The following is a 17,710-nucleotide window of genomic DNA, read 5'->3' on the forward strand; positions in this document are numbered from 1 at the left end:
GCCCATGCCACTTCCCCACCCAGTGTTGTCATTCTGCCCATCTCCACAGCCGCAGGAACAGCTGTGGACCCGGAAATAGGGTATTTGTTCCTAGGATCCCTCTTATCTACTCAACTACACTGCGTTTTCCGGGTGGGGAAACTGAGGCACGGAGCGCTCTGGCCTCCTACCGGCCTCAGACCTCATTTCACTCCTCCTCCACTGGACTGAGTTCTACTCCCAGCTGCGAGGCTGGGAAAGCCACCGCTTGAGCCAGGGCCTCGGTTGCTATTTCTGTCCGTGAGAAGTTCTACACGGTACCTCCACTTGGGAAGCAGCTTGGAGGACAAACGGGTCGTGGTTCCTTTAAAGGGCCCGAAGGGGCGCGCCCCGGCCTTTTGTTTGGGCGGCGTTGGCGGCGGCGGCGGCGCGCGCGTCAGCGTCAACGCCCCGCGCATGCGCGCTGACAGAGGCCTGGTCGTCGTTTGCAGCGGCGGCTGAGGAGCCCGGCGGCGGCACGAGCACCGGATCGGCCCGCCCGTCGCCTCCCGGCCTCGGCTCTCCTCAGCTCGGCACGCTGCGGCTCCTCCTCAGTCCTCTCGATCCCTCGCAGCCCGGCCCCGGCCGCCCGCCTCCGCCGCAGCAATGATGATGATGGCGCTGAGCAAGACCTTCGGGCAGAAGCCCGTCAAGTTCCAGCTGGAGGACGACGGCGAGTTCTACATGATCGGCTCTGAGGTAGCCCGCGGCGCGTCCTCGCCCTCCGGCTCCGGCCCCGCGGGAGCCTCGGGGCGGGTCTGTGCGCCGGGAACGCGCGTCTCCATTCATCGCCGCGGGCGGGCGCGCGCGCGGGGTTGTAGGAAGGGGCGGGGCGGCTGGCCCCTCCCCGCGCACCTCCGTGTTCAGGGTTTGCTTATTCTGTTCGCTGCCAGGGCTTAGGGCAGCGCGAGGAGCCGCTGGTTCCGCCCTGAGTTGGTACAACTCCAGGCAGCCGCCGAGAAACAGGATGTTTCGGTTAGCCCCTGGAGCGCCTGGGGGAGAGATTTTGAAAGCTTCCCGTGCATCCCTCCTCTATTGCTACATCTGGGATCCTGGAATCGCAGGTTGGAAACGGGCTCACTGACGTCTCATTCCTCACTGTGTTGGTTATTTTTATTTACCAATGAGAAATAAGGAGGAGGATGCTTGCTTTTGCGTAGATAAGGCCCCAGTCCCTGAGCTAGATCAATCAGCAGTTCAGAAGAAATTGACACTTGGACTATCCTGAACTTACTCTGAATTTTGAGGGAGAGATTCTAAATATTTTCAATTCTTAACCAGAAGTGACAGCGTTTTGTTGAATCAGCTGGACAGCTGACTTCAGGAAAACCCTGCAGTTGGTCTTTCTGTGGGAGTTTGTACTAAAAACTAAGCTTTTTTCTAGATTGCCTCAAACCAGCTCTTTTTGATCCAAAAGTAATCCCAAGCTAGTGTATATTCCCCCCCTTTTTTTTAATTGGGGACGTGCAGTTCAGATGTGCAAATACCAAGCTGTAGAGTCTTCGTAATGAGATAAGTGCCAATCCTAGAGAGCTAAAGCAGTTACAAGACGCCTAGGGTTGTTTCTCCTTGTAGCAGTGTTCAGTATCCTATGCCAGCATTTCATTCCCATTTTTAAAATAATGGGGGATTTTTTTCCCTCGCGATTGAACATAGCATGAATGAATGGAGCCTCATGATGGTCACACTGAGGCTTTCAGGATACCCTGTGATTCCTGGCTTGTTTTAGGTATATCAGGTTAGGAGACCAGTATCGTCAGTAGCATCAGGACTTTACTGTCCATTTTTCATCAACTTTTATAAAACAAGGGCAGGATTTATAAATCAGTTTTTCACATTATCACATCAGTGCTGTTCTTCAGACATAGCAGGGAAGCAGAGTCTGTGCCTGTCTGTGTGCCACAGCTCAGTGACCTGTAGGAAGCGCCTAAATGCAGGATACAAGGCATTTGAGGAGTTTCCTTTGATATTGGGCACATTGTTTAAAGAAGCCCTTATCTGATCTAGTGGACAGGAGAAGCACTCAGTTTGGCCTTCACTGTGAGTGGATGTTACTTTTGAAAAGCAAGCTTTCAGTTATTAGGTGGAGTATATTGAGAGATGGGAAGAAGGAGGCCTGGTTCCAGCCCTGCTCTGCCTCCTCACTTTTCTCATGTATGTGAGAGATGCTTAGACACGATGGTCTCTAAGATCTTCCCCATAACACCTCTTTGTTTCTGGAAGGCTAATTGTAGGCTTCTTTTTCAGCCCTGTTGAGTGAGAGTCGTCCTGAGACCCAGTCTGTAGAAACCCAGATGGGAGAGGGGAGAGGCGTCTGCTCTCTTGGGCCGGGCTGAACAGTTGTCAGGTCTCTGGAGGTCTGCAAAGGATTCAAGATCAGGAGGCTGACTATAGATAACCAGTAGCTCCTGTGACAGCATTGGGTAGATGGCCTCTAGTCCCCTTCCCCTTGGAAAACAGACACCATATTCAGAGAGGTTGGGTCAGCCATAGCAACAGCCCCAGGGCTGCCATTCCACGTCTGTGGAGCGGCTCTGGGGAGGCATCTGCAGTTGCAGCAAGCGTGTGTGTCACTCTTCTCCTGCCATCTGCAGACAGCTGTGTTCACCAAGCCAGAGTCACAGAGCTGAGAACACCCTAAGAAATCCCCAGGTTCACACCTTCGTTTTATTTTTTTTTAAAGATTTATTTACTTATTTTAGAGAGAGAGAGAGAGAGAGAGCACAAGCAGAGTGGGAGGTGCAGAGGGAGAGGAAGAGAGAATCTCAAGCGGACTCCCCGCTCAGCATGGAGCCGGACTCGGGACTTGATCTCACGACTCTGAGATCCTGACCTGAGCGGAAACCAGGAGTCGGACGCTTAACCGACTGCACCACCCAGGCGCCCCAACCTTCATATTATGTTTGGGACACTTGCATCAAGAGAGGGTGAGGGCCGGTTTAGGGGAAAGCCAGGAAGGCAAGCCCCGGTCTCCCAAGTTCCAAAGGGGTCTTGGGAAGGATCTAGGTGTCCTGGAGCCCTACAGGACCTGCAAGGTAATGGTTGGGGGCATTGTTGTCAATTTCTTTCGAAAAACCTAGCGGAAACTATCCATTTGCCCTTGGATGATAATGGTACTCAAGCCAAATAATGCAGAAAGGGGTCTATGCCTTCTGTGTGGAGCATGAGCAACTTGCTGTGGCCACTCTTCTGTCAGGCTGTTCAGCGGCCCTGGTTGTCGATCATAAAAATCTTTGATTCATGAAAAAGGGAGAAACCGATTCTAATTTAACAAATACATCGTTCTGGGTAGGTAAATGGGAAGAATAATGGAAGTGGTCCTCCATGGGGCAAAGTTCAGAGTTGCTGCATGTCTGACAGATGAGTGAGTAGACCCAGAAAAGGGCTGTGCTTCGTGGCCCCAGGTGGAGCCACACATGGCACTCAGTCTACCGACTGTCCCCTTTCAGGGGACCCAAGTGGTCACTGTCAGTTAAATAATCGAGTTTTTTTTTTTAAGATGTTATTTATTTATTTGATAGAGAGAGGGAACACAAGCAGGGGAAGTGGGAGAGGGGGAAGCAGGCCTCCTGCTGAGCAGGGAGCCTGATGTGGGGCTCAATCCCGGGACCCTGGGATCATGACCTGAGCCAAAGGCAGACACTTACGACTGAGCCACCCAGGTGTCCCAGTAATCGAGTTTCTTGACGAAAACTTGGAGACTAGATTTCTTTTCATTAAGGAAGTCATACTTTGAGTATCCGGTACAGACAAACTGAAGCAGTTGGTTGGGGCAGCAATGATTTATATAGTAATCTGCTGATTGCCAGTAAGTGCTTTTTAAACTCTTTGGAAAATTCCTTTCGTGTTCCTGGTTTGAGTTTTGTTACTAAACAAAGCCAACAGGGGCTATGGGGAAAATTATCCTGCATCTGTCTAAAATTAAAAGACCTTTTTGGTGTTTATTACATCATAAAAATATCAAAGTCTGTTCTTAAGATAAAAGAAAGTCAAAGAGGACTTACATTTCTGGAAAGGGCCTGGGATCCTTAGTCTAAAATCAAAATCACCACCAGCTTCTCAGTGAGCTCTGGGGGCCTGCCTCAGAAGTGTCTGGTCAGGCCTTTCAGAACTTGATCCTGTCGTCAGGATGCAGATGTCATGGCCCCTGCCTAGAGGGGCAGATGTGGGCCAGATGTGCACTGCGGTTGAACCCTCGATGTCAGCAGAATGTGTTTTTATGGCTGCAGAAAGCCTGGTGCCCGGAGGCTAACTCGTGTTCTGCTTGTCACTCAGTCGGGCAGAGCTTCTGCACCTCGACCCTCTCTTTCTGCGCCGAGACATGACCCTCATAATGAGCCTTCTTGCTTTACTCATAGGTGGGAAACTACCTCCGTATGTTCCGAGGTTCTCTGTACAAGAGATACCCCTCGCTCTGGAGGCGACTAGCCACTGTGGAAGAGAGGAAGAAAATAGTTGCATCGTCACATGGTAAAAAAACAAAACCTAACACTAAGGGTGCGTCTTCACGAGGGTTTGTAAACCTGTTTCAAAACCACTCGCTTATGTCATGAAGATAAAACGTTTTCACTCCAGAGTGTCTTCACTGCAGCCCTGACCTTAGTGTGGCAGGGAGCGTCCGAGGGGCAGGGTCGCCCCGGAGCTCGCCGCGAAGCTCAGGCGAGAAAGCGGCTCCAGGGAGCCGGTGGTCCCTCGTCAGGTATTTTCAGCAGGGCCAGCGGGGGCGTGAGGGCGGCAGGGCCGGGACACCAGCGGGTGCTGTGAAGACATGTTGGTCTCAAAACGTTTTAGGAATGCTGTGATGCTCTGCCATCTGCCGTGGGCTTGTCGCCATAGTCACCCTCCATGCAGCCCAAGCGGCGGGTGGTGGCCCCAGCTCCCACTCCCCTCTGGGGCTTTCACCGCTTCGCTTCCCAGAGCACATCCATCCCGTAGCACCTCATTCTGACGAGCAGCGTGCTAGTGCTCGTGTGCATGTCCCTGCTTGGTGTGACTGAGGCGTGCCTGGGGCTCGCTGGCTGAACTGCCCGACACTTGAGAGATGAGCGGGCTTTGGCAGTGGTGGCTCTGCGCGGGGCCAGAAGATGCTCTGCAGACGCTCCGAGGGCTCTGATGGGAGCATCTCCCCTTACCTTTCGGCTTGGACGCGGCGTGGCGTTTGGCAGGTGGCGAAACTGCTTCAGCTTGGCAGTGGCGCCTTATACACAGCTGCCCGGGCCTGGGTGAAGACTCTGCCTGAAGCTGTGCATGCGTGTGTGTGTGTGTGCACGCGTGTGTGTGTGTGGACGCGTGTGCGTGCACGTCCGTCTATCCTGTTTGGTTGTGTCTGTAGGTACTGCTATGGTCTTGTCCACTGTGGGCAAAGTAGTGGTTCTTTTAATGCAGGAGCCGGAGCTTTTTTTATCTGCTGCTATAACATTGCCACTCACTTCCTTTAAAAAGTCTCCTTTTTTGTCCTCCCTCTGCCCCCTCCCCCCCCGAGTGGAGCACCAGTCACTAACGCAGTGAGTTCCTAGCTTTGCTTTCACCCCCGCAAGCCTCAAGTGAAGTCTCAGTGGCTCTTCTGCCCTGTGCTTTGGAGACATGTTCCCATAACCGATTTGTTTCTCCAGGAGAAGCCAGTCTGAACGTGCTGACAGGTAGCAGCTCTTGACCGAGGTTCCCTAGAAGAGCTATGGGTCGAGCTGCCTAGAACCTGTCCTGCTTCCTAGATGGCATGCATTGACTGGTACAGGGCTGGGAATTGACGTTCGGTGTGAAGCAGCTCTTTCTAACTCTCTGGGCTCTTGTTTTAAAAGAAAAGTATTTTTCATCTTTCATTCCATCTCTCCACTTTGCTTCGTGTCATGGATTGCCGTGGTGTCAGACCTCTTCCCACTGGTGGTATTACTCTGGAGCTTCCTTCCCCCCCCCCCCCCCCCACGAGCACCCATTGGCTGTGCCGTGCCGTGGCTGCTGCCGTCCCGGGCGCTTCCTCTGTGCCCTGAGCCGGTGCTCCTGGCACAAATTAGCATGAGCCAGTCCTCTGGGAGTGTTTCCTCAGTAGGACCCCGAAAGCACTCCATCCAGATTGCCCTTTTGGAAGAGGCCAGCATTTAGCAGTAGTAAGGTTGACACCTGCTTTTCCCTCGTGCATGTGAGGACCTCGATGTGCTGCATCCACCGGCTGCCACTCCTCGCTGCCCCGCCAGCAGGGTGACCGCAGCGGCGTCTCTGCTTGCAGATCACGGGTACACGACCCTGGCCACCAGCGTGACGCTGTTAAAAGCCTCAGAGGTGGAAGAGATTCTGGACGGCAACGACGAGAAGTACAAGGCGGTGTCCATCAGCACGGAGCCGCCCACCTACCTCAGGTAGTACCCCCCCAGCCGGGGCATGCTCTCGGGACGACACCCGCAGGTATTTTTCTCATACTCTAGAACTGATTGCGGTTCAGTTGTACTGAAATACTTTCAAAGGTATATTTATTTGAGAGAGAGAGAGAGTGCGTGCACAAGTGTGTGCGTGCACATCCAGGGCGTGGGATGGGGCGGAGGGAGAAGGAGAGAGAGTCTTTTTTTAGGCAGACTCCCTGCTGAGCTTGGAGCTGGGTGCCGGGCTCGATCTCCGGACCTGAGATCACGACCTGAGCCGAAACCAAGAGTCAGAAGCTCTACTGACTGCTCCACCCAAGCACCCCTGAACCAAAATACTTTTAAACACTTCACCCGCTATGTTTACAAATTGTCTTAGCCAGGTTTCCAAGTTTCTTCCGTATCTTTGGAATTTCTAAGAAACATAAGCCAAGTCTTGAGTTCTGGAAAGTCATTAGGAATGCTTTGAAAGTGGGACTAATCTGTTCGAAAAATGAGTGGCCCAGATAAATTCACAAAAGAAACGAACAATAGATTTTAAAATTTATTTATTCTTTTATTTTAGACAGAGTACGCATGTGTAAGCCTTGTGGGAGGGGGGAGAGGGAGGGAGAGATTCTCAAGCAGATTCCGTGCTGAGCGCAGGGGGCTTGACCCCATGACCCCAAGATCATGACCCGAGCGGAAACCAAGAGTTGGATGCTCAACTGACTGAGCCACCCAGGTGCCTGTGAATGATAGATTTTAATATAGAAGCCTGGAACCTTTGAAAGAGTATTTACAGTAATAATTAGGTAAGTAATTGGACGGTGGTTACATTATAGAGTCTGTTCATTCAGATTTATTTTTAATTTTTTTTTTAAAGATTTTATTTATTTATTTGACAGAGAGAGACAGTGAGAGCAGGAACACAAGCAGGGGGAGTGGGAGAGGGAGAAGCAGGCTTCCTGCTGAGCAGGGAGCCCGATGTGGGACTCGATCCCAGGACCCTGGGATCATGACCTGAGCCGAAGGCAGACTCAGCTTAACGACTGAGCCACCCAGGCGCCCTATTTTTAAATTTTTTTATCTTTTCATTTTCATAGGTAGTTTTATTTGGCTTTTACTCATTCACGTTTATAAGAGAAACCTAGATACCCGGGTAGCTAAATAGGTAAAGAGTGGGCCCCCCTGGAAGCACACGGAGTAAACAAATAGAGGAGACGATGTTTGTCCTTGTGTAATGTTAAGAATTCAAAGTAAAACAAAATAAATGACTAGCGACATAAAGAATTGGGGAAGGTAGGATAGAGCTGGCACACTCAGGCACCCTGCAGAGGCCTTGTACAAGGCCATGGTGATGACACCAACCTGTTTTTATTCTCTGGCCCATTAATGTCACCCCTGGGAATGTGTCTCAGACAAATAATTTAAAAGGCCACCACCACCAGCAGAAATCATTATATGCATCGAGAGGCACTCGATAGCATCATGAGTAATGACAGACAGTATGGAGCCACTTGAGCCTCCAGCCTTAGGGAGAGGCTTGAGTGAGAGAACGTGCAGCCAGCTGAGTAGACTAGGGTGTGACAGACTAGGCTGTAGACCAGGAGAGACTATATCCTTGAACCAGATAGACTGGGATAAGGTAACTGTTTAGGTCGTAGTTAATTAGACTTTGTGGCAACCAGAAACATGGTTCGTGTGAGTGAGCTGTGCAGGATACCTCCGTTACCCTCTCAGCTCTCAAGAACACATGCGTTTAGATGCGCAAAACCCTGGGGACACTGAGGGGGGGGGACGGAGGGTTATTGTTTTGAGTGATGTGGTTATGGAAAAATCATTTCTTTCTAGATTTTCTTTCAACTTTACTCTTGGGTCGTTTTTATAATCCTCCCCCCACCCTCACCTAAAGGTGACACACATCCCACTTGGCCAGTGTTAAGAGATGTGTGCTCTGCAGATTCCTCTTTCCCCGAGGGATGTGGTAAGAACATAAGGATGGCTAGACTTTCCTAGGGAAGTGGCAGAAGGAAATCATGTACATATGGCTGGGGCTTTCAAGTCTGCACATGTCAGCCAGGAACCTTTTATGGGGCAGTAAACACTTCTTGATGAGACTTCATACTTCATACAAACACTTCATATGAGCAACAGCTGAGGGAATAGAGTACTGTAGTTACCCCAGAGCCCAAAACTACTGAGAGGCGGGCACCTGAGTAGCTTCGTTGGTTAAGTGGCCGACTCTTGGTCTCAGCTTAGGGCTAGATCTCAGGGTCGGGAGTTCCAGCCCTGCATTGGGCTCCATACTGGACATGGCCTACTTTAAAAAATAAACTGCCGGGAGGGTTGGGAGTAGAGGTTGAGTGAAGCTGCTTTCCTTGGGCCCTGTGCTCAGGAAGTGCCTTCCCACTGCCCAGTCAGCTCCACAGGAGGACTGGCATGCCCCCTCGTCACTGGAAAGGTAGGGCAGAGGCTGGATATCCCCTCTTGGGCAAACCTACGTGTAGCAGAAGAAAGTTTGAATCCCGCCAGATTCTCAGATTTAGTGTCTGGCTTCCTCGCCGTGTCTGGGACAAGATTTGCACGCTCCTTGAGACAGCTACCTGACAGGGGCGTGGCACAGCTGCCCAGGCCTGGGAATGAGCGAGATCTCTGCTGAGATAAGGCAGGATTTTTCGGGCAGAGGGGGAACCTCAAAGCCAGCTCTAGGAGGCTCGGGAAAGAGGTGGTGGTCTCGACCTGAGGTTCCCAAATACAGGCCCTGCTGCACCAGCATTGCCCAGGGAAGTTGTAAAGAACTTGTATTCCTGGACCTTCCTCAGGCTCGGAGATTTCCTACCAGAAATTTTGCACTCTTAACGTGAGTCTGTGTAGCCAAGATTCGAAACCACTGGCCCAGCTGGACTGTGGTAGGGGGCCCCAGCCTTGCTGTCCTGTAAGCCCTGCCCAAATTAGTTCCACGTTCCTCCTTCTCCCAGGCCTCTGGTATGTGTTAAGGCCGGTCATCAGATGAGAGTAAGATGTGGGTATGGGGGACTTGACAGAGTTCCAGCCGAGTTTGGTACTGTACATCTCTCCCTGCCCCACCCTCAGAAGAGGGGCACTCTGGAACTGTAGCATTGGAGACGCAGGTGGCCCCAGCTTTAGAAGAGGAAAGAGTCAAAGGGCCTGGGGCCTGGCAGGTCATGGCCACTGCTTCTGCCTTCCACCACCCCATAGAAAGAAGGGCTGCCAGCTGCGTTTCCCCACCCCTCCTGTGGGGACACGGATGGGAGGTAAATTGCGCAGTTGCTGTCATGTTCTCTGAACGGTAGCCCACAGTTATTGAAGGAGATGTGGTGTGGGTGTTGGGATATAAAAGCAAATGACACACAGTCAGCGCTGCCCTCACGTTGCTCAGACTCACTAGGGAAGGTGGCCCTGAGGATGATAAAGTGATACACAGGGCATAGTGGGAACCCGAGCACTTGTCTTTTAAACCAACCCAGGCCTGGAGCCTTGGTTTAAAATAGCCTTTTGGTATTTTCCTGGTAGTAAGAGGAACCTATAAGTTGCAGAGAAGAGTGAGCCCTTTTATGGTATGCTATTTGCTTTGAGCCTCACTTTATAGAAAGTTTTCACTAACACAGCTTCTCCTCAGCCCTCCTGGTCTGGAAACCTGGAAGCCAGAAGCATTGCCTTGTCCATCTCAAGCTGGCCTGTGTACCTAAAAGATTAGTCTGATCTTGTCTCTCCCTTCTTCAAACTCCTCGGGGACTCCTAGTCGCCTGCCGAGTGCAGTCATTTCTCACGGAGCATGCCAGCCGTAGGATTGGGACCCTCTCCTTGTCCCGCCTCTCCAGCCCCAGCCAAGCCCACAACTTATCCAAGCCTCCTCTCTGCTGCCACCTGTGCACTTCCGGAAATGCCCTACCCCCCACTCCCAGTGAGCCCCAACTCAGTGCATAAGGCCCCACTCCAGGGTCTGCTTCCCTGGGAAGCCTCCTCCTCATGTGCATTCCCTGCAGAGGGGATAATGCTTCCATGGAGTCATGCCTAGCACATACTGTGTTATACTGCGACTCGTGTGCTGGGCTGGGCGCTGTTCTGCTGTGTCTGGGGCCGCTCTGCACCCTTCCCCTAGCACGGGTGCCTCTGAGTGGGTGCCAGTGGGAGCCTCAGGAGTAGATACATGCAGAATCTGGGGTGCTTAGGGGTCCCCACGGGGTCCTGGAGCCTGGCAGGGGTGCAGTGGGTGTCAACTGACCATGACTTGGAGGCTGATCGCCAGTAGTGGGCTCCTGGACTGAGCAGGGGCATTTCTCGTGTCTCCCCAGGGAACAGAAAGCCAAGAGGAACAGCCAGTGGGTGCCCACCCTGCCCAACAGCTCCCACCATCTGGACGCTGTGCCCTGCTCCACGACCATCAACAGGAACCGCATGGGCCGGGACAAGAAGAGAACCTTCCCTCTGTGGTGAGTATGCCTCACCCCCCACGGATTCCACCTCAGTTTTAGCCTCTTCCCTCTGCCTTGACCTTGTGTTCCCTAAAACACTATGCTGCCTTCTTGAAACTGTCCCCTCGGCTTCTGGAACAGCCAGTCTCCGGCTCACTCCAGCCCCGGGCCCTGCCTGCTTTATTCTCGCCGCTCTCTCCTGTGTCCCCAGCGCCTCCAGTGGTGCTCCTGAAGGTGCAGCCCTTGGATCTTGTGGTTTGAGACGCCATCCCACTGAGATCCCTACTGTTAGTTCCGTGTGGCCTCTGGAGCACATCACTGCAAGCTGGGTGGCTTAAAACAACACAAATCTATTTCTACGGTTCTGGGGGGCAGGAGTTTCAGTGCAGCAAAATCAGGGTGTTGGCTGGACCCCACTCCCTCTGGAGGCTCTCGGGGGGAAGCTGTTCCTGCCTCTTCTGGCCTCTGGTCGCTTCCAGCATTCCTGGGCTTGTGGCTGCATCACCAATTTGTGTCTCAGTGGATCACAGGGCCTCCTCCTCTGTGTATGTGAAATGGCCCTGTCTTCTTTTAAAACGACACTTGTGATGTGATTCAGGGTTACTTGCAGAATCTTCTCCTCTTAAGTTCCTTAATTACATTTGCAAAGTCCCCTCTCCCGCTTTTTGCCATATAATGGTCACAGGTTTTAGGGATTAGCACTGGATATCTTTTGGGAGGCATTTTTTCAAGTTTCCACTTTCACCTCTGCAGCCCAGCCTCACCCCTACATGCTATCCTCGGGTGTCCGTCACACACTGCTTGCAGACTTGTCCAACTCAGGACACAGTAATCCCATCCTTCCTGCGCTCAGCCTGAAATCCCAGAACTTCCTCCTTCTCATGCCACAGAGCTAGTCTTGGCAGATTCGCTTCTCAGCGTGCCAAGTGTCTGGAATTGGACCGCCCTTGGCCAGCCCCCACTCAGGTGTGGGCTCCCTTGCCCAGGGCAGATGGTACCACTCCTGTCGCAGGTCTTCCAGATACCCTGTCACGTGTCCACCAGGGAGTCCTCACAGCGGCCACCGCTCTCTGGCTTCTTCTCTTGCCACCCTCACTCACCCTCAGGCCCATGAGCCTCCACGCTGCTTTCAGAGCCACCCAGAAGCTTCTGCCCTTGGAGTTCCCTCTGCCAAGAACTCACTCCTTGCCACCGTCCACATGGCTGAACCCCTTCTCCCTCTTCCTTCCCATCAGTATTTGAATGTCCCTTTCCCAGAGCTGCTTCCCCCTCTTTAGAATGGCCACTCCTGTCCCTTTCCCTGTCCATGCTTCCCAGAGCATTGGTGTCTGGCATGCAGTGTGTTTTCCTCATTGGTTTGTCTGTCATCTCTGCCCCTCCTGAGAGCAGGTCTCAGCCCTCTGTATTCCACAGACACCCTTAGGGTCCCCTTACCGGCCGGCATTCCCCCATCTGCCTCACCAGTCCAACCTGTTCCCTCTTTGTCTGCCTACAATACAGATATGACCACAGAACTGCCTTGCTCTGGGTTCTCCTGGGGCTCCCTCAGGGTAGAAGCTGGATTCTGTAGCCTGAGGTGGAGAAGCATGGGTACCTGGACACCCTGTAGCATCTCTGCGTCCTCCACGCTGCTCTCCTCCCCCCGCCAAAGTGCACCCTGCCTTCGGTGCTCTTGCTCTCGATCCCTCAACAGCTCCTCACCATTCTTGCCCCTTGGCTTTTGCTCAAGTATTTCCTCTTCTGGAAATACCCTTCCTTTCCTGCAGTTTTCTGTGAAAGTTCGGCCTGCTTTGGGACTTAAATCTCCTTTCCTTTGGGATGCGTCAAGGTCATCTCTCACTGCCCAAGGCTGCAACTCCCTCTCCCTTCCCTGTGTGCCCTTGAAGTGTGGAGCTCTGCCCCTGTGGCTGCAGGACCCCTGCTGGCTCGTCTCTGCTGGCTCAGCCCTTAGTTGACAAGTCGCCATAAGAAGTGGGCTTTTCCCCTCTCGCCAGACTTGCAGTGACCAGCAGTGCAGAGAGGGAGGCCCTGAGTGTGGAGACCCACAGCACCCCCTGCTGACTTTGCTGCCACTTCACTTCCAGCTTTGATGACCACGACCCAGCTGTGATCCATGAGAATGCATCCCAGCCTGAGGTGCTGGTCCCCATCCGGCTGGACATGGAGATCGACGGGCAGAAGCTTCGAGATGCCTTTACTTGGAACATGAATGGTATGTGGGCGGTTGGGCTGCGCGCAGCCCAGGGCCGGCTACGGTGCGAACAGTCCTTTTTGTTGCCTGCTGCTCGTTGGGATCCTGGACTCTGAATGCGACATTCAGAGCCTCATGGCGTAGGTGGGGAGGGTGTGGACTCTGGGTTCAAATCCTGCTTCTGCCCCCATTTCCTGTGGGTTGGGCACATGAGCCTCAGGTTCCTTCCTCTCCCAGTGAGCTTGGGTGGGTCAGGGGCCAGTCACGATGCAGGCTGTCTGTCCACAGAGCTCGATGATGACCTTGATGCTGCTTAGACCAGTTTGGGGGCATGGCCCTCCACGCATCTCCCATCAGCCCTGTGCACCCCCCTGGTCTTTCACGGTGCTGTGTGTATGTGCTCTTACCTCTCTCAGCCCCTCGAGGTCTGCCCTCACTCTGTCTGTTCTTCCTCTTCCCATCCTCGCTCTATAAGTCCTGGGTCAGGTGCCTGCTCTTGCCTCTCTCCCCAAATCTGAGCATGACTCTGTGCAAATGAGCAAGCGAAAGCATAGGAGATGTTCTCCAGAGTGTTTCGTCCGTATCCCACTCAGGAAAGAGGATTGCACCTGTGTTTATTTTTTCTTTATTGTTTTCCTGAATCTTTCAGACTTTCTGCAACAAGCACATTATTTATATTCAGACCAAAACCAAACAACAACAATGAAAAAGCCCCAGTGAGTATCATTTTTAATTGAAGAAAAGTTGAGAATCCCCGGAATCTCACCGTCCCTACTAGTAGTTTCCCTGCCAGTCACTCGCACGTGCAAACATATTTAACAGAGTTGTAGTTATAGTGCAAGTATAGTTTTATTTTTCTTCGCTTAGAAGTATCTTCCTGGTTTCTCTGGGCTTCATAATTGGCGCATTTTCTGATGAGTTGTAGTGCCTCTGTTTGCTTCATAATTGGCTCATTTTCTGATGAGTTGTAGTGCCTCTGTTTGCTAGAACTCCTTCTGCTATTAGACGTTTCCAGGGCAGAGAACATAATCGCTAACAACTTTTTTCTCCCAGAGGGGATTTCCTCAGGGAGGAACGTGTGTAGTTGTTGATACGTGGTTGCCTGGAACTTTCTGGAGGCATTAGCCTGCTTCCTTTGGTCATGTCCTGGGACTTGATGTGCCAGGCCTGAGTCCAAGGGCCTCTGCCCAGCTCTGGGAACAAGGCCTGAGAGCCGGGTGCCTGTCCTCCAGGGCCCACAGGTTAGCTGGTGAGAGAGGATGTGGCCAAGGGGAGATGTGGTGAGGGGTTCCAGGACTTTGTGATGAGTGTAGACAGGGCAGGCATGGTGCATTGGTGATACTCCAACATGGGCACAGGACAGCTGACGAGCGCCAGGCGGTGGCCTGTGCCGCACATTTCTGTTACACCGTTCTCTGCTGATCTCAGCTGGCGTTTGTTAGAGTTAATTATTAATTCATCTTTCTCTCCCCCCATTTCAATCCCTTAAGGTCAGGGAGCATGTTTTTTATCACTGCTTTTATTACAACATTTAGCGTAGAACCTGGCCGTAGGCCATGGCATAGGAACTTAGCTGTTCCAGTTGACTCCCTACATGTATTAGCATGATACTTTTCTTTTGAGGAACATGTAGAAAGCTCAGACTATTTATACTCCCACCCTAGTCCAGAAGGGATAAGGCATCTTACGTGAGAATGCTTGGTAGGAAAGAACAAAGCAAATGCAAAAGATGTCGTGAGGAAAAATCGGATGAAGCGGAAAATGAAACAAGAAGATACCAAATGAAGCCAGTGCTCTGGGCCATATTCACAGTTGAGTAGGCGTACGTTGTGAGGGCAGGGCATGACGCTCGGACCTTTAGAACCAGGCAGAGAGCGACAGGATGATCGGTTCTGCAGTTCCCAGTGTGGTCAAGATGAGCAGCCGCTCATGGCTCAGAAGTGACAAAATCATACACAGTACTTGAATCCAGGAGAACCTCTCCCTCTGGCCCTCAGGAGGAGGACACAGTATAATTCAGTGAAGACCTATATCTTTCTGGGAACCCTGCCATGAGTTTCTCCAGGCTGTTCCTCAAAGGAGTCCTCCGGTAGCATACCATATCCCCCATGAAGTATAATTTGGTACAAACCCTTGGAGAACCAAAATAATTTTGTTCTGTGAACTCTTCCTCAGCCCACAGTGGTATTTAGCATATCTAAGAGCTGTAATTCTTAACTGGTGGTTAGGAAGCTGTGCCCCTGCCATGAGAGTTAAAATTGCATGTTCAAAATCGCTGGTGTTTTTCGTGGTCGTATCTAATTTACTTTAAAATTTCAAGTAACCATAAAGGTGGGTGTGAGGCGCCTGGCTGGCTCAGTTGGTTAAGTGACTGCCTTTGGCTCAGGTCATGATCCTGGAGTCCCGGGATCAAGTCCCACATCGGGCTCCCTGCTCAGCGGGGAGTCTGCTTCTCTCTCTGACCCTCTTCCCTCTCATGCTCTCTGTCTCTCATTCTCTCTCTCTCAAATAAATAAAATCTTTAAAAAAAAAAAAAACATTTATAAAAAAAAAGGTGGGTGTGAGACATTTTATCACAAAGGTACTAAAAATGTTGAGCGGCATGAATGAACTACATGTCCTTCAGAACCAGGACATTCTTCATAACCAGGATTTGTCTCCAACAAACTTTGGGAAGGTATCTGTTAACAACGAGTTCAAGGTTATCTTCTCTTAGAAGGACATGAAAGAGAGCTTATCTGTGAGTTGCTGGTGAAGTATGACATTATCTGTCTCAATAGCAGCCTCCTTGGGGTATGTTGAAATCCTCCAGAAAGGATGAGCTGCTGAACAAGAACACATGGATGTCAGTATGGCCCCACCAGGGGTTGAGGGGATCCCAAGGCAGGGCCCTGAGCTGCCTCAGGAGAAGGTGTGGAATCTGCTCCTGCACCCAGGCCAGGGGTGACCCGGGCCCTGCAGGTTAACTCTGTAAGGCATGGCTATAGGAAGCAGGTTCTAGAGATTTGTGTCCATGTGTTCACTTTGGATGCCTAAAGTCCCCAAATGACAGATTCAGGAAGCTGAGTGGATCCCAGCAATATAAACCCAAGGAAATCCATGCCAAGATTCGTCATAGTTGAACTTCTGAAAACTAAACAAAGATCTTGAGAGCCAAGAAAAAGAACACCTGACTTAGAGGGAAAGACCTGGGATGACAGCAGATTTCTCATCCAAAACCACAGAGGCTGGAGGAAATGGCACATGGTTTTTCGAGCCCTGGAAGAAAAGGACTGCCAATCTTGAATCTTACACCCAGTAAAAATACCCTTCAGGAATGAAGTGGAAATCCTCAGATGAAGGAATACTATCGTCTTTAGACCTAACCTAAAAAAAGGGAGATGATAGGGTGCCTGGGTGGCTCATTCAGTTATGTGTTTGCCTTCGGCTCAGGTCATGATCCCAGAGTCCTGGGATCGAGCCCTGCATCAGGCTCCCTGTTCAGTGGGGAGTCTGCTTCTCCCTCTGCCCCTCTCCCTGCTCGTGCTCTCACTCGCTCCCTCTCAAATAAATAAAATCTTTTAAAAAAAAGAAAGGGAGATGATAAAAGAAACTGGAACATCAGGAAGGAAGAAAAAATACGATAAGCAAACATACGGGTAAATATAATCTTACTTTCACCTCTTGAGATTTCTAAATTACTTTTAGTAGTTGAAGCAAACGTGGTAATGCTGTCTGATTGGTTCTAAATGTATGTAGAGGAAATTTTTTTTTTAATTTTTTTTAAGATTTTATTTATTTATTAGAATGAGATAGAGAGCATGGGGGGGGAGGGTCCGAGGGAGAAGCAGACTCCCTGCTGAGCAGGGAGTCCAATGCGGGACTCAGTCCCGGGACTCCAGGATCATGACCTGAGCCGAAGGCAGTCGCTTAACCAACTGAGCCACTCAGGCGCCCTGTAGAGGAAATAGTTTAAGATACTTACATTATAAATGAGGAAATGTAAAGGGACATGATAAGAGGTATGGTTTCTGTACTTCACTTGAATTGGTAAAAATGAAGAAACCAGTAGACTGGTAAGTTATGTGTATATGATGTTACATAGAGAAGGACACTTAAAAATTCTACACAAAGAGATATACTCAGAAACACTGTAGATAAATTGAAATGGAGTCCTAAAAAGTGTTCAAGTAACCCACAGGAAGGTAAGAAACGAAAACAGGAAAAACAAAAACAAAGTGGCAGATGTAGGACTTAATAGGTCAGTAATTACCAGTTAAAAAAAGCAGAGACTCTCAGAGTGCATTTTTTTTTTTTAGGATTTTATTTGTTTATTTGACAGAGAGAGACATAGTGAAAGAGGGATCACAAGCAGGCGGAGTGGGAGAGGGAGAGAAGCAGGCTTCCCACTGAGCAGGGAGCCCGATGTGGGGCTCGACCCCAAGACCCTGGGACCATGACCCAAGCTGAAGGCAGATGCTTAATGACTGAGCCACCCAGGCGCCCCCAGAGTGCATGGTTTTTAACACTTCGTTTTTTAAAGTAACCCCTACACCCAACATGGGGCTCGACCTCACAACCCTGAGATCAAGTCGCATGCTCCAAGAACTGAGCCTGCCAGGCACCCCTGGCAGAGTGCATTTTTTAAATGACCCAATGATATATTATCTATAAGAAACTTACTTCAAATATAATGATTAGGTAGGTTGGATGTAAAGTCATAGGAAAAGATACATTATGCAGGCATTGAT

At 50.9% G+C, this 17,710-nt stretch overlaps 1 protein-coding gene across 2 annotated transcripts in view; it reads left to right on the plus strand.

Moving 5' to 3' along the window:
• The first annotated feature begins 433 nt into the window (after positions 1 to 433).
• The window catches only part of SMARCB1 (SWI/SNF related BAF chromatin remodeling complex subunit B1), a 37,439-nt gene continuing 20,162 nt past the window's right edge, over positions 434 to 17,710 (plus strand). Inside the window, exons 1-5 of one of the 2 annotated variants that reach the window (XM_025857252.2) lie at positions 434 to 717; positions 4,377 to 4,515; positions 6,242 to 6,371; positions 10,670 to 10,807; positions 12,874 to 13,001. In XM_025857252.2, the coding sequence (XP_025713037.1) occupies positions 625 to 717; positions 4,377 to 4,515; positions 6,242 to 6,371; positions 10,670 to 10,807; positions 12,874 to 13,001 (628 nt within the window). In that variant the 5' untranslated portion in view covers positions 434 to 624. The remainder of the gene's footprint in view (positions 718 to 4,376; positions 4,516 to 6,241; positions 6,372 to 10,669; positions 10,808 to 12,873; positions 13,002 to 17,710) is intronic. The other variant, XM_025857253.2, reaches the window with a different exon arrangement.

This window comes from Callorhinus ursinus, unplaced genomic scaffold, assembly GCF_003265705.2.
Source record: "Callorhinus ursinus isolate GAN/ISIS: 27379988/994484 unplaced genomic scaffold, GSC_fseal_2.0 scaffold110, whole genome shotgun sequence".
Taxonomy (NCBI): domain Eukaryota; kingdom Metazoa; phylum Chordata; class Mammalia; order Carnivora; family Otariidae; genus Callorhinus; species Callorhinus ursinus.